The following is a 24,639-nucleotide window of genomic DNA, read 5'->3' on the forward strand; positions in this document are numbered from 1 at the left end:
AAAGATGGTCGAGAACATTATCGATGACTGCTATGGTGGTTTGCATGGCGTCAGCGTCGTTTATGTACGTGGATGGTGGAGGGAAGGGAGAAGGAAGGGATAACTGATAATGGACAAGGAATGAAGGAGGAATGAAGGATACCGTCCTTCGCCAACACAAGCTTCACGACCTGATCAAAATGTCTTCATGGGAGAACCTCAATCACTGTAGTTAACGTTCAACTTTGGCGGGGAAGTGAAGGGTGCCCTTTAAGGATCGGTGATCTCGAGTGCAGGAGAAAGGATTTCTGGACGCCATGACCGGGTGTCAGCTGTGTGGTTGTCCATACAACAGCAGCAGTGGGAAAGTACGAGTATTTTGGATTCTCCTTTGCCATCTGAAACAAAAAAGGAGAGAAAAGGCCGCATCCCTGGAAACAGCTATGAAATATTGGAGTCGGTCGTTCAAGAGCGGACCGAGCATGACAAGTGTCTGTCACATGCGATGGTCTGCCCACTCCCAAAATGTCACCCTTGGTTTCCAAAGGACATCATTCAAGCTCACGCAACTGGGGCTGAGAGCTTGCGTCTGCCACCCCAGGCCCTCCGTGACACCAACACTTCAACACATACCATCTCCCTGCCCATGCGCATGCTGTGGTATAAGGTTGAAGAAGAAGCCAAGTCATCCTGGAAAAAGGAGGGATCCACGCCTTAGGGGTATGGCTACGAGGAAACCGGCCTTCCTCAGAATTGTGATACCGTCGGGGTAGATGTGAGGAAGGTGAAAATCTAAGAATTATCAGTAAATGTCGAACGACTACTAATGAAAAAGGTCTTACGCCTTTGAGATCCCCTTGTAATGCTTATTCTGATGGAGGAATTGAATTCCTAGTATGATGTCCCATATCTAACAAAGCGGTCACTTAGTTCTCACATAAAAAATTAAGAAGAATTGAGGACTTACTGGAAGAAGACGGTTCGCGAGGAGATGCAGTGGTATGTTCAGCCAAAAGATGAACAACTTGAACATAATCAATTCCATCTTCATCCCCATTCCCAGGCGCATAACAGCCACATTGCTGTCCTGCTTCCCCCAACTTGAAGTACAGCCGTGACATGGCGGAAGCCACCCTCCTCCCATATCAAGTCAACTGTGGAAGAGCTGCATTTGGATTGAGCATCGTGGGAGAGGTCGTCAATGAAGAGCATACCACAAGGACAGGATCAGAATTCTTTGACTCCATTCACGATGTCTGTCTTCAAATCCGTGCCCAGCAAGTACACGTTGGTAGACTTTGGAATCTTCCTCATCCAAAGAGAGGGGACACCGAAGACTGGTTGTCTCGAGCACATTCTGCTGTAATGCAAGAGCTTGGAGGGGGGCCTATGCGGTGGTGTATGGGTCATGGGAGGGGGAGTAGGAGGACAGACAGAAAAGAATGCGAAAGTGGGACGCAAAGGCAGGGTGTGTTCGCAGCCATATCAGTTCAAAATATTCTTCAGAACTGCTTATTAGGCGGGGGAGAATATTCGTAGTTAGACGGTGAGCCATGTAGAAGAATATTTTAAGTACTTATAGACTAATATTTGTAAACTAATATTCTTTGTAGACGGATATTCTTTGTAGGTGTTGGAAGTTGATATAACATTCTACGGGGGATTCTAAGTAAGCGGTTACATAAGTAGTCAATAATGCAAAGTGAGGATTTCACGATTGAGGTGAAGATTCTTCAAAGGCGGAAATCTATTTAGGAGGGAATTTATTGGAGGTGGGGATTCTTCGGAAACGGAATCAAAGTCAAAGCCAAGTCAAAGCTACGATTCATTTGAGGTGAGGATTTATTTGAAGTGGGAACTTCTTCGATGCCGGGGAATTCTTGGAGGTAGGATATTATGCGAGGCGAGGATTCGAGAAAAAATGGATGGGGAGTGGGATTTCGTGAGCATGATTACCTACCACCTTCCTGTCATCTGAACTTTCTCAGGTCTGTCAAGACACGTGTTAGATGTGTGCCGGAGAGATCTGGGATGAACATACGATGCATGCAACAAACGGCGGCTTTTCTTGACAGGAGGGGCAGACTCCATGGTTTGATTATCGGTTGTTTTGCGTTTCCAAGACGGAGGTGGGTCCTCTTGCCCCAGCCCGAGATTAACAGCTTGTTTCTTCTTCCCCTTTGTTGTCACAGTAGCCCGCTTTCGAACACCCCGTCCTTTCAAAGGACGTTCCGGCATCTCAGGAGTGGACGTTGGCTGATTCGGAGTAGAATTCGGGGGTGGCGTCGTCGATGTGTTGGGAGAGGGGGGCAGGGGTGGAGCCTCCAGAGAAGGTGCAAGTGGGGTCAACGCCTCCAGAGTGAAAGGTGGGGGTTGGGTCGCTGCCTTTGTAGTGGAAGGGACTAGGCTCGTTGATGCTGTTGAAGTGGAAGGCTGGGTATGGGTCGACGCCTTCAGAGTGGATGGCTGGGTTAGGGTCGACAACTTAGGAGTGGAAGGCGGGTTTGGAGTTAAGGTCTTCGGACTGGAAGGCGGGTTTGGGGTTGAGGCCTTCAGAGTTGAAGACAGGGTTGGGGTCGATGACTTCGGAGTGGAAGACAGAGTTGGGGTTGATGGCTTTGGAGTGGAAGGCTGGGTTGAGGTCGATGACGTCAGTGTAGAAGGCTGGTTTGGGGTCGACTCTCTTTGGGAACGCTGGGTTGGGGCAGAACTTTTGGTGTTGAAGGCCTGGTTGGGCTCGATGCCGCCACCTCGGGAGTGGAAGTGGTAGATGGGGGAGGCATGAGTTCTTGATTTCTGAACCGAATGGGAATGCATCTCTCTTGGAGGTCATACAGCTCATCGTAGAGTTTGAATATAGTCGTTCCCTTGATGACACAAGGATCGTCAATCGGGGTCTTGGGTACGGCTGCAGGATCAACGATCCAACGGGAAGGGTCTTCTCGAAGTAAAGACCAAGGTATCGCTTCAGTCAATCCCGTTGATTCTGTTCACGCAAATGAAGATCAGTTTATTGGGAAAAAAAAAGTGATGACGTACTCCACACCCCCTCCAAATAATGTCCTAAAACCTCGGCGCAATGAGATTGTACCCATGAGTCATCGTACTGTGGCAGGATGGGATTTCCGGTCGAGTCTTTGGCAAGCGTGATGGCGAACTCATTATTGGGGCGCGCATGTGGTCGTTTTCTGAGAAAACTGTCAGGAAGTATAGATACATAATAAAATGAACTCACGGAACAATGCCTCGGTTGCGTACTTGATCCAGGCCTTGCTAAGACTTGTGTATGTTTCGGGCTCGACATCTTTGAATGCTTTGTCGTCGAGCATGATGCCACAACAAATACTGATACAATTGAGTTAATCGCAATAGTAGAACATATTTTTCGAGAAAAAGATCACCTTGTCGATTGAACGTTACCCTCTTTATCAAGATACACCATCTGGACGTGGTACGTCGCATCCCCAACTTGATTTTTGCCCATACCGATTGAACCCTCAAGGGTGGCGACAAGAGTATCTGCCATAATTTCCTGGTTCCTGACAATGCGAAGTCAGAAAAAATTGAAAGAATGTAACGAAAGTGACTCACTCCCAGATAGACTCGACTTTATCTTCAGCAGAGACTTCCTTCAGCTCTGATGCCTTCTTCTCCCATTGCTCCTGCTCTTTAGAAGATAGCGCTTTGAACATTGCTGCTTTCAGTGTGGATCGGATGCCAACATTGTTCTTGGTCGATGCATCCCCACGTTTCTCTGCAACAGCGGTGTCGAGGAGTATCTTGTTCTCCGGAGCCTTGGCCCACAAGTCAGCTGCATTCTCCGCACGCTTTCTGGGAAACTTGATGATGGGTGGTTGCTTCTGAGACGTCCTCGAGCGGGCTAGAGCATTCTGAAGGTATTTGATGAAGCACTGTAGAATCACGTTGAATATGAAAACAAATCGTATCAAATGAACATTGTATTCACCTGACGAGCGTCTCCAGCATTGGCGAACCGCCACTTGTTGACAAGATCCTCCACTTTCTGCTTGGACCACATGTCGCATTTCTTCGGGTCGAGCTCAAGGTAAGGGTCAACATGACCTTTCATCCAAGCACGCTGCTCTTCAGACCAAGGGAAGGGGGCACGGTTCTTCTTACGTGACTTGGCTGCATGTTGGTCAATGAGCGCGTTTCCAACTCTCGAATTGTCGGTGGTACCGAGACTGCTCTGGTGAGGCATGATTGCTGTAAGGACACCAAGAGAGCGCTCTTCTCAATATATCTGTTCCCGCCTTGACTTTGTGGCATTGAAGCATGACAATGGCTTGAGTGGTTGCACGAAGAATGAGTCTTGAGTGGCTGGTGGCCCAGTTTAGCTACTTTGCGTTGTGGCCAAGTTCAGCAAAGAATGAGTCTTGAGTGGCCAGTGGCCAAGTTCACTATTCTTAAAGGCGAGGTGTTCCATGGACTGCTCAATGGACTGCGTAACGTGTGAATGGAGACAAAAGGGGTGGATTCGAGAAGAATTAAGACTACTTATGAATACGCAGGGCCACGGCCATAGCCATGACCTCCAATCCTAAAACTTCCTCCAACTCCGGCATGTCATCCAGCTCCAGCGTACTATCCCCGAAATTCAGCGGCATTGTCGAAGGCATAGAGGTGGGGTGTGTCGCATTCTTGAGGGATGCATAAGGGCAAGGCGGATTGTGGCTGAGGAGGTAACAGTTGCTCGCTGATGGCTGTCGGTAGGTCAATGCGAGAGGATCACTGGATAGGGTTAGTTCTCTAGATCAGGGGGACTGAATTGGTTTTGCACCTTAGACCGTCAAAATGTCCTTGTTCTAGCTGATGTGCAAGCTTTTTGTAGTTTCTGTGGTGAGGATCCAACACATCAGCAGCTATGGTTGGTTGAGATAGTAACGAGATGTTAGATAGTTTGAAATGAGAAAATGGACAACATACGAGGCGAAATCTCCTTTGACGACATGGTGAAAAGGAAGGGAACTTGGCTTCATGCCTAACAGTATTCAATAACGTCAATCAGCATGAATGGAGTGTCAACTGACCTTGAAGCTTGATCAATGGTCCATGCGAGACATGTTCGTTTGTTGTTCTTGGATCTTGACCCCATGATGTGTGATCAATGAGTGGGCATGTTGCTGGGAATGGTGATGGAGCATAGCCAATGAAAATTTCAAGTATAAAGGCTGTGAGTATTGGGCAAGGATGTTGTGGACTACTGGGAAAGGACGTTGTGGACGGCGACTTCAAGATGTTTGGCTGTATTGTGCACTGGCAATCACGAGTCGCAAGATCATCATGAACACACTTACAACTTCCAAGCTAGTCGATGCGATCAACATCGATCGCCAATGTCAATGCCAAGAGGTTTGGTTAAGGTGGGTTCATTCATGAGGAATCGAACATTATTAACAACATACTTCGACAGTACACATTTGAGATTCGAGCACGATGGCGGAAAGGAGAGATCCGGCAATTGCTACTTGCATTTACTAATTGTACACCGCCAATCGTCATACAGGTCCACCCATTAAAACACAATCCCTCTTCATGCGCTTAGATTCCTTCACAATATCATCCTGCTCATCTTGTGCCTTGCATTTTCCTTTCAAATCCTGTGATGCAGCTCCTGCCGTAAGCCTGGAAGAAGAAAATTTGTCACTCTTGTGAATGAAATTGGTGACATCCGGACAATCCTTGTCAGTAAGATCCAGCTGTCGAAGAATGAAGAATTCGCCGGCCTGAACTTGGAAGCTACAATAAGACGGCAAATGTACGAATTCCTTGAGGTAAGTATCATATATTGCATATCTGTTGTCTGGGAAGCCAAGCGCCTCTCGCAGTGCGAAATCGGAAAATGGGCTGAATGCTCCATCATGCAGGGGGGAATACCAACGGAAGTGTGCGTCATTTGCCTGGATTATGGCAAGTGGGTTTCACAGAACAAATAGAGTAAAGTTATTGTTCTTACCGCAACATATAGGATGAGCAGAACGTCTATGCCATCTGTTATTTGTGGGTTATAGCATCTTTGAACACTCATTGCGATTACTTACCATGAGCTTTAGGTATTTCCTCAACATCTGAGTTGGAAATGGTCAACTCCCTGTCGAGAAGAGTTTGAGATGATGAAGGTACACTTTGGAAATCTGGTTTCGTTTCGAATTTCAATTGCAATCTCACAAACATAAAAGACAATAACACACTGATGATTTCGACTTCGCTATCTGAATCGTAGTCTGGGACGGCTTGGGAGGAGGAAGGTATGTTTCGGATCTCTCCTTTAATCATATCTGAATACAATGCTCAACAATGAAGATAGGGTGACGTACCAATGATTTTGCAATCTGATTCACGACTTACAACACTCTCCACATCAGAAACTGGCCTAGCCAGAGTTGATGGTGGGGATGTAGCGAAGACAGGAGAAGAGAAGGTTGGGATCGGGGATGGTGATCTTTGAATACTTTTTCTCCCATTCTTGCGATACTTACTGATCTTCTTTGATTTTGACTTCTTAGCGTCCCAGGTGTTGAGCTCATGACGAATCAATTTACGTTCGTCATCTGTGAGCTCTGTGGACATCAAATTCTTGTAGTTTTGACATTGACTCACACCATTATAAGTGTGGCACTGCTTGTCAAGTAAGTCCCACTGCACATGAATCATAGAGTGCCTTACTAACATAGAAGTACCATCTTCCGAAGTCAGATGGGTTTTTCTTCCCCATCGAAACTCGTAGAAAATGGAAGTGGTTTGCAGGAGCTGGCGGCATCTTCCACTCCCCAATGTACAAGTTGAGAAGTTCGAGTAATTTCTGTTCACGAGGAGACTGTGGCATTGAGAATGAGACGGAAAATGGTCATCTACATACAAGACAGCTGACATTAAATAAAGAATTCTCAATTGTATTTTGTTCAGAAATCGTTGTCAGACGAATAGAATAAAGGCTTTTGTTAGCCGTCTCCAAGAGCTTCGGACTTAACGGAGATCGATATGCTCAAGGATTATCTCAAATTTCCAAATGTGCCTTGGAATGACGCACATTTACTTCCTGATCGCATGAAGGTGGCATCGATCAACAAACCCAAATAAAAGCATCAACGTGGCGCTTGTTCAACGTTCAACGTTCAACATCGACTCACTTGTTTCTCCAGCAGTCGAGAAACTACACGGCTTGCCAGGCGCCTTGGTTTTGCCAGGCCTCTGCATGGGTGTAGCTCTCAACTGTGGCTCCTCGGACATAACCATCATGCCGCTTGAGGTCGAATCCTCTGAAACAATCGACAACGGGCCAAGATCTCTTTTCAAGTCATCTAACATCTGGTTTTCTCGACCAAGGAGTACCGCAATCCGCTTGCGGGCGCCCATTTCTCCTGAGAGGTTCTTTACCGTTACTTTCATGCAGGTAAGGATCATCTACACTCTTCGTCAGTTTCAACTGATCCTCCTCACACTTAAAGCCTTTTCGGGTAGCGAGTGTAGAAGTAAAAATTTCGCGCCGCCCACTAGCAAGATCAAGAAAACGAGACACCACTCAAAGATCGTCACCCAGCAAGCCTCACAACCTTGTGTATTGATGTGGCAGATGACCGTGGACAGGAGTGATCGCCGGATACTTGGAGGATGTAGGTCCATTCAATGTTAAAGTTTCAGCCATTGCTGATGTGCCCTAAGGTCGGCAGAAGTCAAGTTGGCTCGATAGTACCGTTCGGTGGGGCCATGATCTCAAACATACCACGGGTTGTTCGGAGACTTGGCATCTCTTCCATTCCGCTCGTTTGCATGCCCTGTATATGGGGCCACGCTGTGTTAGTCAAATTGATTTGGTCTGGTAAGTGAGATTTCATCTGCTCCGCTCCTTTTCTTTCGCTCACTAGTCCGATCTAGAGCTACAATTCCTCAAACTTGCAGCGCGCTTTTGATAAACAGACGGCCTGCGAGGTGACGTGTGATGCCTCGGATTAACGATGCTTGGGTCGGCGGTGGAACGGTGAATGTCGGACACTCGGCATCGGAGAGAGGGGACAGCGGACCAGCGTAAGCGGTGATGTAGGCCAACTTTCGGCAGGTTTTCAACGTCGTCATGGGGCAAGGAGTGCTGCGTGGGGGTTGAATCAGACGAGACGGCTGTTATTTCACCTTACAACCACCGTTTACGCAACAGTGCTAATGGACTATACATACTAGTTCGGACTATTATTCCTAGTCCCTTTGCTTGGCAAGCATGCACGTGGTTACAGTGATCGTTCTTCAATCACTAATGTCTTACTTTTATGAAAGGCCCAAGATCACCAGGTGAGTTTGGCCAGTATGACATTAGCTGCGTGCAAACTTCCAACCCCAATGTTCTCTAAAACTGGTCGATGGACTAGTGTGAAGAAAACACGTCGACATGAGGATGATGCGCACTATAATTCAGAATCAGAGCTTGAACTCAAAGGCCTTGACAACAACCGAGGGACAAAGCGTGTTCGAGAGGAGGAGCCGCCCGCAGGTCCAAGTGCAGAGGCAAAGTGTCGATACCAGGTGCGCACATGTCTGATTTTTTCTCTCCCAGTACTTATTATCCTTCCAGGGTGCATCTATCGAGATGGCAAAATGGATGCCTGAGCTTGGGTGCCTCCTCAATTTGATGTTTTCACGGGAAGTTGGACCCAACACACCATGCCGTTGTGGTTCTGCCCCTTCAGTTCGATGCCAAGAATGCAAACACAACCCTTACTCATGCCGTGAATGTCTTATTGAGGACCACATTCACCAGCCGCTTCACTGGGTTGAAGAATGGAATGGTCAATACTTCGCTAAATGTTCGCTCTCAGCTATTGGATCTGTATTTTACTTTGGGCACGATGGAGCCATTTGCCCCCACACCCCAACTAGTCATCAGGGGAAGTCACTTTCGATGACGATCCTTCACACGAATGGAGTCCACAGTGTTCGTGTTTCGTGGTGTCACTGCCCCGGCGCTGGTGATCGTATCGATCAGCTCATGAAAATCGGGTGGTTTCCAGCTACTCTCAATAAACCAGAGACAGCTTTGACATTTAAACTATTAGATGAATTCCAAATTCATCACCTTCAATCCAAGAAATCTGCCTACGATACTTTCTCGCTCTTGTACGCCTCACCAATGGTCAGTTTCCCTCAGATGTTGCAGTGAGTTTCTCCATTCATGTCAAGATATGCCAATGACAATGTAGAATCGATATCGGGACCTTTTGCGTATCACACGCATCTGGCGCCATCTTATGTCAATGAAGCGAAGTGGCCATGGCCATAGCTTGGATCGATTTTTGCCTCATCGAAGTCCTGGAACACTGGGAGCAAGCTGTGTCGCATGCCCGCATCCTGGTTTCAATATGGCACCAGACTGGAAATCAACTCCAAAAGAGCTTGCGTAGGTCCCGACTAATATTTCCTCCTATTTACTAAATTAACTTCTGACAAGATATATCCATCGGCTATTCTTAGCTACGGATGGAAACTTTCGGTTGCAGCGAAAGGCCAAAGTCAATGATCCTGATGATTTTTCCCTGAATGCTGGTCGCGGATACTTCGCAAATGAAACCAAATTTCGAGAATATATTTGTAAGATTGAAAGGGATAAGCCTGTTGACTACGATAAACCAGTAGGTGTGAATTTTTTGAGTGTGGATAATGCTGAAAAAAGGCTAGCCAGATACATGTAGTGGGTTCAAAGCAGGAGACATGAGACGTCTTACCCAACAGAAGGGAGTTGATGTCACTGGGATCGTAGCAGTTGTTTGTGCTTGCCACGCCATCTTCCGTCCAGGGGCAATGGTTGATCTCTATGTTGGAGAGCGGTACATCATATCATTCTGCAACCATGTACCAATTACTCACATCATTCAATAGGTACTCACATGTTGACTATGCTGTCGCTAACGCCCTATCTGGTGTACCTCCTGAGCTCTGGACCACGCTCACTTATGATGTTGCTTGCCAGTACTCCATCAATTTCATGAAACGTATGAAAAGCTATTTCGGGCATCTTGTCGACATTGCTTTCCCATCTATGCATCTTCTCGCACACAAGGAAGACTGCCAATTTCGTTATGCACTTGCATATGCAGAAGGCGTTGGGAGGACACATGGAGAAACAGTTGAACATCCATGGTCGGAGGGAAATCAAGCAGGTGGAAGTACACAGGAGATGAATGCAGGACATCATCATGACACGCTTGATGAATTCCATGGCTTCTGGAATTGGATGAAAATTCAGAAAATGGGTAAGTCATCCATACTTGACATGCCAGATGTATCTTTTGGTTTGTTTTTATACAATCAGGTGATTACCTATGTGGCCGACTTGTCGAAGAGTATAGGGAACTCAGGGAAGTCACTGAAAATTTTGATCTTGCAAACGAGGCAATTTCTGAGGAGCTCTGCTCAGAATGGGCAAAGCTATCCACCCAACCAATGCAGGGTGCAAAAAAACAATGGCAGAGTGTATTCCACTATAAATCTGGAAAATGTAAGTGGCAAACTAAATCTGACGACTGTTTACTTACTACTTCTTCAAATTATCATAGTTCCGACACATAGCCAAGCGACGGAATCTTTGATAGACTGTGAGGTGAGCGCCACAAAGGCAGAGGTTGGAGAAGTATCACTTTCCACTGCGACCAACTCTATAAAGCAAGGCAGCACTGCATTTATTAACGGTGGAATCACTTTGTTGCTTCGTCAGTAAGTTGATCAATTTTTACCCAATGTTTTCCCTCATGAACTTTGTACAAGACGAAACATCCTTCTCCGACAGGAAGAACTGAGGGAGAATGATGCAATTCTTACAAAATCGACAAAGAAGACCATGTGATCGTCAATTGAAGCATTGCGTTGCTCTTTGCGTGGTGAGATCAACAAATGGCGAAATGTTCAAGTGGCATACATGCCGACATTGTCCACTAGTGATGAACCGGAACTCGCTGAGAATCCTGAGGATCAAGATTTGGGACTACCTTCTGACTTTGACCAGGGGGATCGGGAACGACTTTGTCTTGACTCGTTTGCCCAGATCGAAAAGTCCCTGCTTGAGGGGCTGGCCCATGATGCCTTGGCAGCTGTTCGTGAACACATCAAGCACAAAAAGGCCTACCTCCAACTGAAGGATGAGGTTATCCGCAATCAGGGAGCGAACACACGTGCACAGGGAATTCTCAAGCGTGCACAAAATCTTACGCTCACGCATGCGAATCGGTACAATTTCATTCGCGAACGACTTCTCCTACTTGGGCTCTCTGCCAATGACAGCACCTTTCGGCCCCTGTCAACAAAAGACGATCTTTGGATGTATAGCTTCAACACTTCACGTACCCGTCGTTCTGAAGGTTTGGAACCATGGTATTGGACCATGCGACCAGTTGGTAATGCCACAGACAAGGAAATGCAGGAATGGATGCTCGAAGGTTCGTTTTATGTTCTGATTGATTTACATGTGGCTCACCTAGATTCTCAGTGGATCGCGTCCGATGGTTTCATCAGCGAGCCTTGCGCGATCATCACCATGAGGAAGTCAACATTTTGAAGGAAGAATTTGAACGAACCCTCCGATCTTTTGCTGCCATGTCAAGAGCATGGTCTCAAACCATCCAGGTATCAGAAGAACAATCTATTTTGGGTGCCAATGCGTATGCTGCAGAAATTTCAGCCATGTATCAGGAGATGCATGAAAGGTGCAAACAGTCATATTTATTAGCAATCGGTGAACAACCGAACTGAAGTGGGCTTCACCATTCATAATACATACGATTTATATATGACGTTGCATAGCTACACATACAGAAGCTGGTGTTGAATTAAGAGGAGGGCTGTATCATGGTTTGCAACTGGAGATTCATCAGTGTGAGTTGCAACAAGTGATATGGACCTTACATTGGTTAAAGAACATGTGGACGTGATTGTCCTTTCCAGCTGTCATGCGCCAAATTTCCCTTGCGATTCCGAATACACACGTCGGCCCCAGCACCGCCAGCTCAATCAAGCGGAGGTCCTTCTGGGATGCGGCTTCATGTAGTAGAGACCTGCTGGTGTTGTTGGCAAGGTAGGACAAGTCGGCGAAAGATATCGGAGAGGCTCTTTGTATCTACGTGTTGTTACTCGTTGTTGTCAACGGAGTCCTCAAGAGGTGCACAACACCTCGCGCACCCACTCTTCTGCTTGAAGAAGGTTAGTCAATGTTTGTAGCTCTGATGGTCAAGGTGTGCACTTACACCTTGTCTCAGCAAGAGGCCGCCCTTTCCTTTCGAGGTTTTGGCCCCACGGCCGGTATACACGATTGTAGCTTCAAGCCACATAGTGAATCGTTCGGCATGTTTGTCAAGTGGAGGACGGCGGCGCGAAGATCTGTTGAAGTCGGTCATGTAATGTTAACCTATGGAGGCGTACTGACGTACCTTCATCGTTCAGCGTGTCCACCTCGCCATAATGTATGTGTCTGTTCCCCGCACTCCTGAGTCCTTTCGGCGGCGTCTACACGTTGAATTGCTCGTGTATGTGTTATTGTTCCCTTGTTTGTTTCGCGTGTCAGTTTGGCTTGTTGCAGCTAGTAAAACGGTACTCACTGGAGATGGTGAAGCTGGTCGTGCTGAAGGGCTGTCATCGAAACTCCCACAGCTGTGCCGAAGCAAACACCCACGAAGGGACTCGGCAATACCAGAGTGCCTGTCGCACGGTGCTGAAGCCCCAGCGAAGCCAGGAGAGTAACAAGTGGAGTCAACCTGGAGTCAACAATATTTGTAATGATTTTTCTGTCATGTGCTTCCGATCTACCCTGTGCAGGCTATGTTAAAAGTTAAGCTGAGATGCGACACTTATAAGTATGATTTCAACTTATGAAGTACCGTGTCTATTTAAGTTTGTGTTACCATGAAGTGCCGTGTACAATGAAGTTTTTTCAGGTATCAAGGGAGCCCCGTCTGTTTGGAATTCTCTTGTGAGGCTTAAAGTGCCATCTAACCTAGTCTCTCGTAGACAGACTTCGATATATGTGAAGTCATACCTTGGTTCACAATATATGAAGTCTGTTTGTTACCACGCCCCCAAAACCACGCTAGAAAATGTTTATGTAATCTTCGGACTTTAAAACCGCGTCGCGTCAATATTGCGTCCTTGCCTTTTGCTCTCGACGCGATAACCCATGCATTTCTGTTCCAATTCACATCAAACTTGATATTCTACATCTTGTATGATCTCCAATCTATTATGATGACTCAATGACAGCTCGACAACCCCGCCAGAAGAACGTGATATGATCAATACCATTGTGAAGAAACCCATACCGAATTGGACGAACGGACTGGATGCGATCCAACTTGAGCTCGTTTCCGCTATTCTGGATGGAAAAGGTTTGCTTTGCTGTACCGCAGCTGGAGATGGAGAGTCGGCGGCCTCTCAATACCAACTCTTGTGCTACAACAAACACCTGAACGCGCATGTACCTGGCCTTCAAACTCGGAAGAGACCAATCGGAGTGGTAGTCACACCAACCAAGGGACTGACAGATAACATAGTACGCTTATTTTCCATCTTTTGTTGTTACACTCACAAATTTCGGGCTAGGTTCACGAGCTTTCACAAAACTTCTCATCATCTCCGGATTCTCTTACTGCAAAGAAGCCCTGTTGGAGGCGCCACTTCTTTGTAATCAAGCACCATTTTTGCGTGAGGCAGCCATAGACTCGGTGAGATAGCAAGAAACAGGCGCGCGCATCTTGTACTTCTCACAAAGTTAAGCAATGCTAAATTTCCCCAAGTCTTCCAAGTAACCAGTCTAACGCCGCTATCCTCTGGGCGTTGGTCATTAGTGGATGCACGAAGCTGAGTAGTGTTTGGAAGTCCGGTCTCGTGACTGGAAAAAGACCGTAACCAGACCGGACCAAGACCGCAAAAGACCGGACCTGCGGTTACGGTCTTTTATTTTTGAAATGTAAAGACCGGTTAACGTGAACCGGTCTTGACCGGTTTGGACCGGTCTTTTGTAGCCCCTTAAATACCCTTTAAAACGCACCCAAGAACGTACGATTTGGTAAAAAAACGAGAGAGATATGAATTAAAATGTAAATTACTTTTGGGAATAATAGATGTACCAGACTTATTTTATAGAAGCACCAATTCCTAATGGAATTTAACGTTCTTGGGCTCGTTTTGAAGCTATTAGAGATGTTAATAAATTTACAGATTCATAATTTTAAAATATTGGCCTAAAGACCGGTCATAAACCGGTTAAAACCGATGCAGACCGAAACCGGTCTATAGACCGCAAAAAACCGCGGTCTGCGGTCTTTTTGCGGTCCGGTCTGGTCTTTTGACTTCTGGGGAAAAGGCAGACCGGTTACGGTTACGGTTAATGCCCCTGGGCATCAAAAAACCGGACCAAACCGGACTTTCAAACACTAAAGCTGAGTGTCATCGTCTTTAATGGTGATGAGATTGGTTACCCAAGTAAACAATGAAGGACGCGCATGGTTGATAGCCGCAGGCGAGATGGAGGGCGAGAATGAGGTGTAATGTTTGTGATATTGTGTAGATCTCGGCGACGGGGCACTGTGCTTGTGAGAATATTTGAGGCTGATAATTTCGAACATTTTCGTCATTGTTTTTCCTTGAAGGAATTGAATATTGAGCGACGGCCAGAACAGGATCTCCAGAAAACCTCGGATAGAGTCAATCCCCGAGTTGCCTAGAAACCCTTACATTCGTTTAAACCTTCCCTCTAGCTTCGCCTTTTCATTTCGTCAAGGCTGAATTAACCTTGGTTGACTCGATGGGCCAAGCGCGTTGAACAGAGAACCGGGGGCAGCCAAGGAATTAGCGGATAACGAGGCCGAAAGACAATCAGGAAACAATGTGAGGAGTGATTTTACTGCAGGACTTGTGGAAATTGGTGTAGATTGTGATATGTTGGCGAAATGCAATTGGGTGTTGCTGGTACTTGAATTGCAGAGTTTTCCTGCACGACCGGACAATTCGAGCGTTGTTATCCATAGTAAGTATTAGTTGGAAGAAACTACAGTTGAATTTGAGGAGATAGGACAAGTCATGCGCCAAAAAACGCGTCGAGAGTCCACGGCAACCAAAGGGCAACGAGGCGATGTTGACGCGACGCGGTTTCAAAGTCCGAAGATTACATAAACATTTTCTAGCGCGGTTTTGGGGGCGCGGTAAACACAGGACTACATCTAACCATGAATCCTGGTCTCTGTTGAATATCGGACAGGCGCCACATAGCTCCATTTTTCTTCCCACTTATCAAGAATATTTCGTGTAATGTGAATATTTGTGGCCATCTAATAAGTGGTGTAAATAATATTTTGATCTGAAAAAGGGGGCGTTCGGCGATGACGCGCAGCTTGATCTTTCTTCAAATGCACCCAAGCCAAGACCTCCATACCCCCCGCGCATTATCCCTCTCCTCCATCGTAACGCTGCGAACTCTAGCATATCGGAGGATAAGGGTACATAAATCTGCGGTGTTTGTCGGAAATTTCCCTGGCGCCTAATAAGGGTTATTAGGCACCCAAGGCACCCCTAACCTAATAATGGCTTACAACGTTGCAGTTATTTTATTAAGTTTTGGGTTAACTTGATAAGATCAGATTATCAGGCCTGATAAGATTATCCAAATTATAAATATTCACAGTCTAGACTTAACAATGTTACGTGGCAAATTAAAATGCAACAAGTAAGGATTGAACCAAAAACCTCGGGGCTCGTGCGATCCTCACGTGAAGACTACAAATTTGTAGTCGCAACATACCACTACACTACAAAGGCATATAAGAAACTTCCCAAGGTCATTCATATATCTAGTATTTAAGCCTACCTTACAACAGACTCTCTGTATGGAATTTGGTATCATTTTGAGCTGAACAGGATCAAAAGGATACAGATAACGTTATAAGACACACAAAAAATCAATAATTGGTTCATAGCCTTGACCTGGCTGCAGAGGCAATTGGAGCCTATGTTACGAGGCTGGACAAATCTTATCAGACCCAATTTGCCTTATCACACCTTATCGGAGATCATCAAGCTTGTAACGTGGAAATAATCATTACATCAGAGGTCTGGTCGCCTTGTAAGGCAACCGCCCCCCGGATTTTCCCGGCATCATCTCGTCAGGTTTGCCGTGAAATGACAAGGGCTGGCAAGGGTTGGGCAAGGCCTGATTATGTCGGTGATCAACATTGCAAGGCCGGAGCCTTATCAGGTGCCTGGGAAATTTCCGACATTGGTCTGCATTCGTAAGAACTGGGAAAAGGATAGCAAACAGGATGGAACGAACCTTGAACTCTTTCGGCACCTCCCCTCGAAATCCGCCACGTATCGCCCCTACCCTTCATGAATAAATATCACCAGTGGGGTCCCAGGCTAACGGCGTGTTTGAGTTGCCGTCCAAACACAGTTTGTTGCTCCTTTGAAAGTAGTACGGCGCGGGTGGGTTGGCTTCTAGGGGGTTGGGGTCCGAGACGGAGGGGGGACTCGGTTCGTACGTGTCGTTTTCATTGCGCGTTGGTGTAGAATTTGGCCTCATGACGTACAATACGTATAGCCAAAGGGGTGAACAACTAGACAGAATCAGGACATATATCATGTCGTTGATATGCACCAAACCCAAGTAAGTACTCACCAGCTCCCGAAGGGAACTAAGATGCTCCGTCCTCTCTCCAGCTACCACCGAGTCTGCGAGTTTCCTGCAGAGTTTTTGGGCAGGCACGTCGCACTATACCGCTAGCTGTCCTCTGATCCGGGGGTGTTGAGATTGTTCTCTGCGTTATTATAGACAGGTTTCATTGTGAGTTTTTCGACTGATAGTTCAATGGGGTTTTTGAGGGGCTTTGAAAGGAGTTATTTGACTGGTTTCGTGAGTTTTCGAGGAAAGCCGGATGGCGTTAATGTTTGCTTGTGATGGGCGTTAGATGGATATCATGCTAGTTAGACAAATTGACTCTGTTTCTCAAGGACATGGCTATACGATGGGCTACAATTGGCAGAGATTGACTGGAAATTCTATGATGCCTGCAAGTGCGCGTGCAGGGCGACGCAACTTGAGGATGTACATCGTATCCGAATGACACGAGTCCACAACGTCCTTGATCACTGCTTTCCTTGTCAAGTCCGTCAAGAGCTCGAAGGACAGCCCAATAACATCCACGTCGATAACGAGACCTCGAAGCGGCGCATCCGTAGTTCGTGAAAGGTCCCAACGAGTCCAGCATAAGGCGTTTGGTGCTGGCTTGTGTCCCCGTCGTGGTAGTAAAACAGACCAGGACATGAGAGGTGAGACTGTAGCGGGGTAATGCGTGTAAGAATTGCAGAGGTGAGATTGCCGTCGTCTGTCATTGACTTGAGGGAAGCAAGTAGATCTCGCGCTTGATCTTGCGACAGAGGAAACAGGTAGGACTCTGATAGTCGACACGCGTCTCTCATTCTAGGACTCAGCCGTCTATAAATTCATGAGCCATTGCCATGATGGGAACAGAGAGAGCCATACTCGGGAAGTCTCCACGATACGATGTCTACTGATGAATCAAAGCCGTTTGGGCTGAAGTTGAATTTGAAGACCACGAGCCTCCCTTCGCCTGCGAGCGCTCTTTCAAGTATCGTCGTCACTAATCTTCACCAGTGAACATCGAAGGCTTCGACGAAACTCAAGCTCCCAGCACAGTTCACCAGTAAAGTCTCAGCCTAATCAGAACTTTCAAGCACGACCGACTGTACGAGCTGAGCTACTGCACCGTAGATTGTGTCGTGAAAGGCAGTTCAAAAATATGGTAGCGGAAAGTGCACACCTTTCCGTGAGCCGTGGCTGGAGGTAGGAGAATCTTCGTTGGGTTTTGAGAGAGCATACGGACGTCAATTCCTGGATCACAGGGTATGTAGAGAGAGTCTAAGTTCTTGTGAGCGTGCCTCCCAGCGTCTTTGAGATAAACGGCTGACAGGATGTGGATATGACTAGGGCAAAGGTACCCAGAGACGATGTAAACGAGTCGACGGTACGGTGATCAAGATCCAGGAAATGCGGTCAGATTGCGCTCATCGGGCATTGCGGATGAGACAGCACGAGTGGGAGGAGACTCAGGACAGATGGGTTGGTGTGGATTGTGATACTCAGGAGAGACTTGACAAGTAAGATCTGTTGAGGTTGAGGGTCGACATCCATCGGTGGGGACGTAGATGTCCGTGGGACCGTCGAGATCGTCTTCTTACGTCTCCTGTGCCACTGACAAAAAAATTCAACCCTCGCCGACGCTGTCTTCGTTCACGTTCCTCACGAATTGTGGTTGAGGAGCTCCAATTCAACTTCGAAATCGAGATCAGACTGGAGAAAGGTGGGAAGTCGGGTGTCGTCTCGCAGCGCTTGGATCGGAGCTTCCCCAATCCGTTCGCATTGCGAATCCACTGCAGCTCGAACAGATCTGCAGGGTAGTATTCGATACGCGGTGGCGACTCTCCATCCCATCCACATTATTTCCAACCAACGAGTCCGAGGCTCATCGACGTTCCAGTCCCGCGAAAAGACGACTAACAAAGGGAACTGGCCGTCTATCTGAGAAACACAAAGCGCGGAAATGCCAGAGCGCAGTGGGCGCCTGCATGAGGATTCCCGGGTGGCGACAGGCGAGATAGGACCGAGGTTGGGTTAGGGAAGGGCAGGTGGATTTAAGCCATCACTGGGGGGGATGGGTGATGGAAGAAGAGCCGGAGGTCTAACGTTGAGGGGCGAATGATCGCGGAGATGGGGGTGGAGAGTAGTTCTGGAAAGTGCTTCGCCTTTTGCCAGCATGTTTCGTGCAAGGGAGATAGGTAAATTGGGGGAGTGGAGGAGGGGGTTGTGAGGTGGATGGAGGTGGACGGCTGCTAATGGGATGAGGGACGGATGTCGGTTGAAGGAGACAGATATTTGATCAGGCTTCTTGCCCATCGTTTCCGCTTGTTTCATACTATGCTTTGAGCAAGATTCTTGCTGAAGGGTCGACATCCGTCGGAAAAGTTAATTGCTATTCAAACTGTCAAATGCGAGTCAGAGAGTCATAGTGGTGACAAAATAGAAGGTCTTACACAGAGATTGTGATCTTATCCAGGCGAGCTGGTCGTTCCCTGAAAATGTGAACCCATGCTTCAATCGTCAAGGCCCTGCTAATGTTGGACTTCGCCCCAGAACGCTCGCTCGCCCCAGCGAAGAGGTGGATTTCTAAGACTGAGTTTTTGAGTGCGCCGGCGGAAAATGGAAACTCGCGGGGGCTGGTTGCAAGAGTTGGCTCGGTAGTCCGAGTTGACGTTGGATGTTTGGAGCAGAACAGGCTCTGTGTGAGGAGTTTCGTCGCCCGATTAGATTCCCGACAGCGAATTCAACACAACTGATCTCCGACTGATCACCTCTTCTTCATCGACTACGACGACCACCCGACCTATCGACGTCTTTAGCCTTCCGACTTTCCTAGTCTCCATATTACAACACATCATTTCACTCATGGATTCTTCGTCATCCACCGCGCTCCTGCAAAACGCTACCGGAACCACCATATCCGGAAGAGCACAGCTCATAAACGCCGGCCGTGATGTTGTTTTTCATGGCCCTCCGCCCGTTCCAAGTACGTCAAAGTTTTACAATCCATTAATACCGCTCATATATTTGATGACATGTAGGTCTGGCCAGCTTGCTTAGTCCTGTCAGCAATGCTACACACACTCGCGCAGGTCACGTCGCTCGATGTGACCCTGGGACTCGTTTGGAGGTCATTGCTCAGATCCGGTGGTGGCTCGATGGCCATGGTAATGATGAGCGAGCTGTTGTCTGTTGGCTTAACGGACCAGCTGGCTATGGCAAATCGGCATTGGCACAGACCATTGTGGAGGGCTATGCTGCAGAGGGCCGCCTCTTAGGGAGCTTCTTCTTTTTGCGAGGGGCTGGTGAACGCAGCCATATATCTTGCCTGATTCCTACTCTTGCCCATCAGATCTCTCTCACTGTTCCTGGTGCAAAGTCATCTATTGAACATGCTCTTGAGAATGAGCCAGCCCTGCTGGGGTTGACTGTCTCTATGGCTTACCGACTTCAAAGACTTGTCATAGAGCCAATCCATCTCAACACTTCACAAATCTCCTCTAGCTCTGTTGTTGTTATTGATGCTCTTGATGAATGTGATGATAAAGCTGAGATGGCGGACTTCATTGATGTCCTGCTCAGGGCTTCTTCTGGGGGGACTTGTCTTCCTTTCCGAATTCTCCTCACGAGCAGGGTAGAGGAACATATTCGAAAAAAGTTTGATAATTCTCACTCTTGGTTTTTGCATCGTCTGGAGCTAGAGAATTTTGATGCTCGTCAGGACATTGAAGTACATTTTCGGAGCGCATTTGATTGCATCTATAACGAGAATTGGCAAATCATGCGGAGGATACCAAAGCCCTGGCCATCAGCTCAAGATCTCATTACACTTCTTGACAAGGCTGGCAGTTCATTCACATTTGCTACTACATTGATCCAATGTGTTGGTGGAGATCTCTTACCACACAGGGCCTTGCAAAAACTTCTGGCATCAGGAGCTAATGGTCTAGATTCACTCTATGAACAAGTCCTCTCTTCTGTTTCTTGGACAGAAGACTTCTGTCAGATTCTTGGAACAATCATGGTTCTGACAGAGAACAAATCCATTTCCTTTCTCAGCTCTCTCCTCTCTCTTCAGTGTGAGGAGGTCATTTGTGGGCTATTGCAAGTGCAGTCTATTATCAAAATTCCTGGAGATGATGATAAGCCAATTATGCTCTATCACACATCTCTCCGGGATTTTTTGACCATCCAATCACAATCAAAGCAATATTTTATCAATCCTCCTCTGCAACACATTCATCTAGCCATACTGTCTTTGCAGCATCTGGTCAAATATCCTCCAAAAGACTTTTTTGAGGGTGATGTCGTTGAGTATGCTTGCCTTAATTGGCCACACCATATTCTTTTGGGATTCCAGGAGCACAGTTCAAATCTGGATGAAACAATTATGACCTCTTTGGTAACTCTCATTCAAAATTTACTAATTTTTCAGCGGAAAACATGGTATAATACTCTGCTGACTTTGAGGTCTGATAAAAGAGAAGGGATCTTAAGCTGTCTGAAGAATGGAAAGATTTTGTTTCAGGTCAGTTATTGCAATTTTCTCATATGGTTATCATCTCTTAACATGTATAAGACATTGCAAGGGTCAATTATTAGAAACAATTTCATTGAGAGGTTTCAACAAGTCATTGATTTCTATGAGGTAAGAGTTTATAACAAAGATATTTTCAGTAATTTATTGAGATATTCCAACAGACAGTAAGTAACAGGGGCATATTGCTACTCACAAGTTAATCTGTAAGATCAATAGGAGGTATGTGGTGATAAACAGCAACTAAAAGGTATCATAATAAAAGATTGATCTGTTTTACAGAATGTAAGCCAAGACATCATAACATTTTATTGCTATTAGTGATTTACATAAATTACAGGAGGTAAGAACAAAGAAATTATCAAGAGAAGAAGAGTGTCATTCTGATTATTGTTTTTTCTTGCAGAATGTATGTCTACAAATTGTTCAAGTTTTATATATTCTTATGGTTGTCATTAGTTGGTGGGCAATTATTTCACATAATATGTCACATCTTATTATCAGCCATCTATTTTCTTTCAGCAAGTAAGTATCAACAGTTGATTGTGCTACTTTTACAGCTAAGGGTTTTGTTTATCAATCCAGCTGGTAATATAGTCTGTTCACATTGTCTCTGTTTGGATATGAGCATTTTTTCTAGTGGGTAAGTGGTTGTAAAATTTCTGAAATAAATTTGGTTTTGACTTACCTACCATGTCTTAGAGAGTAAGTTGTGGAGCCTATTGATTATTGTTTCTTCTGATAAGTCATGGTCTGGTTTTTAATTTCTTTTGCACTCTTCTTGTGATCATGACTGTGGCCTTTCCCTGTTTCAGCTTGTGAGTTGCCTGGTTTTTAATGTGCACTCTTCTGGAAGACTGACTGTGGCCTGTCTTGTTTCAGCTTGTGAGTTGGCCTGGTTTTTAATGTGCACTCTTCTGGTGAGACTGACTGTGGCCTGTCTTGTTTCAGTTGTGAGTTGGCCTGGTTTTTAATGTGCACTCTTCTGGTGAGACTGACTGTGGCCTGTCTTGTTTCAGTGGGTGAGTTGGCCTGGTTTTTAATGTGCACTCTTCTGGTGAGACTGACTGTGGCCTGTCTTGTTTCAGTCTGTGAGTTGGCCTGGTTTTTAATGTGCACTCTTCTGGTGAGACTGACTGTGGCCTTCTTTTTCAGGGAGTGAGTTGGCCTGGTTTTTAATATGCACTCTTCTGGTGACACTGACTGTGGCCTGTCTTGTTTCAGATGGTGAGTTGGCCTGGTTTTTAATGTGCACTCTTCTGGTGAGACTGACTGTGGCCTATCTTGTTTCAGCTTGTGAGTTGGCCTGGTTTTTAATGTGCACTCTTCTGGTGAGACTGACTGTGGCCTGTCTTGTTTCAGCTTGTGAGTTGGCCTGGTTTTTAATGTGCACTCTTCTGGTGAGACTGACTGTGGCCTGTCTTGTTTCAGCTTGTGAGTTGGCCTGGTTTTTAATGTGCACTCTTCTGGTGAGACTGACTGTGGCCTGTCTTGTTTCAGATGGTGAGTTGGCCTGGTTTTTAATGTGCACTCTTCTGGTGAGACTGACTGTGGCCTATCTTGTTTCAGCTTGTGAGTTGGCCTGGTTTTTAATGTGCACTCTTCTGGTGAGACTGACTGTGGCCTGTCTTGTTTCAGCTTGTGAGTTGGCCTGGTTTTTAATGTGCACTCTTCTGGTGAGACTGACTGTGGCCTGTCTTGTTTCAGTATGGTGAGTTGGCCTGGTTTTTAATGTGCACTCTTCTGGTGAGACTGACTGTGGCCTGTCTTGTTTCAGCTTGTGAGTTGGCCTGGTTTTTGATGTGCACTCTTCTTGTAACACATATTTTGGTGCTTCTTTTCAGAAGGTGAGTTTCTTTGCCTTTGGCCATGAATTACTCTTATGACACTATCTCTCCTTACTTTTTTCAAGAAAGTATGTGGTCTCCCCTGCATATCTTGTAAGTTTTATTTTGTATCTTTCATTTTTCAATCTGTATCTATTCAGTCATTATTCTTTATCAGGTGATTAATCTTCAATCAATCTCTTTTAAGAAGGTTAGTCAAGTTTAAGCATTCCATAGACCAGTTTTTATTACATCTCTTCACTTCATTTTTTAGGCTGTAGGTTGTCCATTGACTCTCATTTCAATCACCCTAATATATGCTTATTCTAACTCAGATTGTATGTTTTTATTTCTTGTTATAGAAGAATGCTCATGTTTTGTAGCTTGTATGTCTTTGATCCATTTCCTGATTCCAGCTCCCTTTTCAACCATTCTTTTTGTTAGGAAGTATGTATTTCTTCACATTATTTAACCAGGTCACTTATTTCCAATATATAGTGGGCAAGTCAACTCCAATTTCTATTATATCAGAATTTTTGGTGTCATACAACTCTCCCATTTTTAGAGGGTATGCTTTTTTTCTTGCTGTCACCACTTACTCAATATTCATCTTCAAAATGTATAGAGTGAGACACAGCTATCCAGATTACAATGAGCCCATTTCTTTGCAAATTGTCAAGTTTTGTATGTGTATCTATCTGCTTTATTTCTTCTCTTTCACCATCTCTATTTCTCTTAGTGGATTGCTACATCTCCTATACCAATGGTTTCTTCAACATGTCTATCATTGAGTTATGTAGATACTACGGAGAAGCAAAAATTCTATGTACTCAGTTTCAGTTTCAGTTTCAGTCTCTTGTGATGTTTGTATATGACATATTCATTGCTGAGACTTCCACCCTACAGCATTGTGGCCTGATCATTACTTACTGTCTGTTGGAAGATCTTGAAAAATTAGTGAAGATATAGTAATTATAAACTCTTACTTCACAGAAGTCAATCACTTGTTCAAAGAGCTTTATAAAAACTTTTGTAACAATTGACCTCTGTGATATCTTATACAAGTTAAGATTGTGATGACTATCTGAGAGTTGCAGTAACTGACTAAAAACAAAGCCTTTCCAGTGGTCTTTATTGTCCTCCACAGATTTCTGAGGATTACTGCACAGTCCCAGGACTGAGTATTGGCTGATGTACCAGCCAATTTTTTCAGTCCTGTGAGGGTCCATTCCTAAGGACTGAAGACAGTCCTGAGGATTTTCAGACAGGACTAGTCCCAGGGTTGATGCATGTGATGAGTCACATGACTCATGGACATGTGCTTGGATGCATCCTGTGCATATGTGACATATCACATCACCTTCCTCTCTCAACCATCACCACCAGCAACTATGACAACAACATAATAGGGGCTGTCATGGATACACCTGGGTATTAACCATACCCGATCCATGGATTTTCCCACCCTTGGGTCAGATAAGGCACAGTATGGATATATCCATTGGTAAAATGGCCTGAGTGGCTGAGAACATAGCTTCAGTTATATAAATGAGTGTATCTCATTCATTTCTCATCCATTCTTTACAAAAAAAATTGTGTTATGAAGCGAAAATTTAGAAAAATTCATATTCAAACAAAATTTATTCATATATTATCCA

The 24,639-nt window shown here is 45.7% G+C and overlaps 4 protein-coding genes across 4 annotated transcripts; 1 reads left to right on the forward strand and 3 right to left on the reverse strand.

Annotated features, from left to right (window-relative positions):
• Positions 1 to 530: 530 nt before the first annotated feature.
• LACBIDRAFT_315704 (uncharacterized protein) lies at positions 531 to 1,123 on the reverse strand (the record flags this gene model as incomplete). Its single annotated transcript, XM_001878449.1, has 3 exons — positions 531 to 771; positions 822 to 889; positions 947 to 1,123. The coding sequence occupies 3 exons, from the start codon at positions 1,121 to 1,123 to the stop codon at positions 531 to 533; spliced, it is 486 nt and encodes a 161-aa protein (XP_001878484.1).
• A 1,095-nt stretch (positions 1,124 to 2,218) lies between these two features.
• Positions 2,219 to 6,826, reverse strand: LACBIDRAFT_324769 (uncharacterized protein; the record flags this gene model as incomplete). The annotated part of the gene is made up of 20 exons (XM_001878450.1): positions 2,219 to 2,396; positions 2,505 to 2,729; positions 2,815 to 2,965; positions 3,019 to 3,176; positions 3,238 to 3,324; positions 3,381 to 3,518; positions 3,571 to 3,890; positions 3,947 to 4,206; positions 4,508 to 4,731; positions 4,781 to 4,834; positions 4,927 to 4,981; positions 5,031 to 5,171; positions 5,298 to 5,307; positions 5,505 to 5,900; positions 5,957 to 5,991; positions 6,042 to 6,134; positions 6,192 to 6,278; positions 6,318 to 6,332; positions 6,480 to 6,639; positions 6,671 to 6,826. 20 exons carry the CDS (start codon positions 6,824 to 6,826, stop codon positions 2,219 to 2,221), a joined length of 2,943 nt encoding a protein of 980 aa, XP_001878485.1.
• Positions 6,827 to 7,195: 369 nt separating this feature from the next.
• LACBIDRAFT_324770 (uncharacterized protein) lies at positions 7,196 to 11,536 on the forward strand (the record flags this gene model as incomplete). The annotated part of the gene is made up of 15 exons (XM_001878103.1): positions 7,196 to 7,393; positions 7,421 to 7,613; positions 7,663 to 7,819; positions 8,212 to 8,283; positions 8,361 to 8,514; positions 8,564 to 8,923; positions 9,127 to 9,144; positions 9,269 to 9,385; positions 9,622 to 9,623; positions 9,678 to 9,812; positions 9,865 to 10,238; positions 10,298 to 10,483; positions 10,578 to 10,698; positions 10,921 to 11,417; positions 11,460 to 11,536. 15 exons carry the CDS (start codon positions 7,196 to 7,198, stop codon positions 11,534 to 11,536), a joined length of 2,661 nt encoding a protein of 886 aa, XP_001878138.1.
• Positions 11,537 to 11,781: 245 nt separating this feature from the next.
• LACBIDRAFT_324771 (uncharacterized protein) lies at positions 11,782 to 13,665 on the reverse strand (the record flags this gene model as incomplete). The annotated part of the gene is made up of 11 exons (XM_001878451.1): positions 11,782 to 11,837; positions 11,884 to 12,094; positions 12,222 to 12,354; positions 12,401 to 12,480; positions 12,573 to 12,728; positions 12,781 to 12,790; positions 12,968 to 12,986; positions 13,010 to 13,184; positions 13,304 to 13,504; positions 13,556 to 13,578; positions 13,617 to 13,665. 11 exons carry the CDS (start codon positions 13,663 to 13,665, stop codon positions 11,782 to 11,784), a joined length of 1,113 nt encoding a protein of 370 aa, XP_001878486.1.
• Between the last annotated feature and the right edge of the window lie 10,974 nt (positions 13,666 to 24,639).

Source organism: Laccaria bicolor, genomic scaffold (genome assembly GCF_000143565.1).
Source record: "Laccaria bicolor S238N-H82 LACBIscaffold_6 genomic scaffold, whole genome shotgun sequence".
NCBI classification, from domain to species: Eukaryota; Fungi; Basidiomycota; class Agaricomycetes; order Agaricales; family Hydnangiaceae; genus Laccaria; species Laccaria bicolor.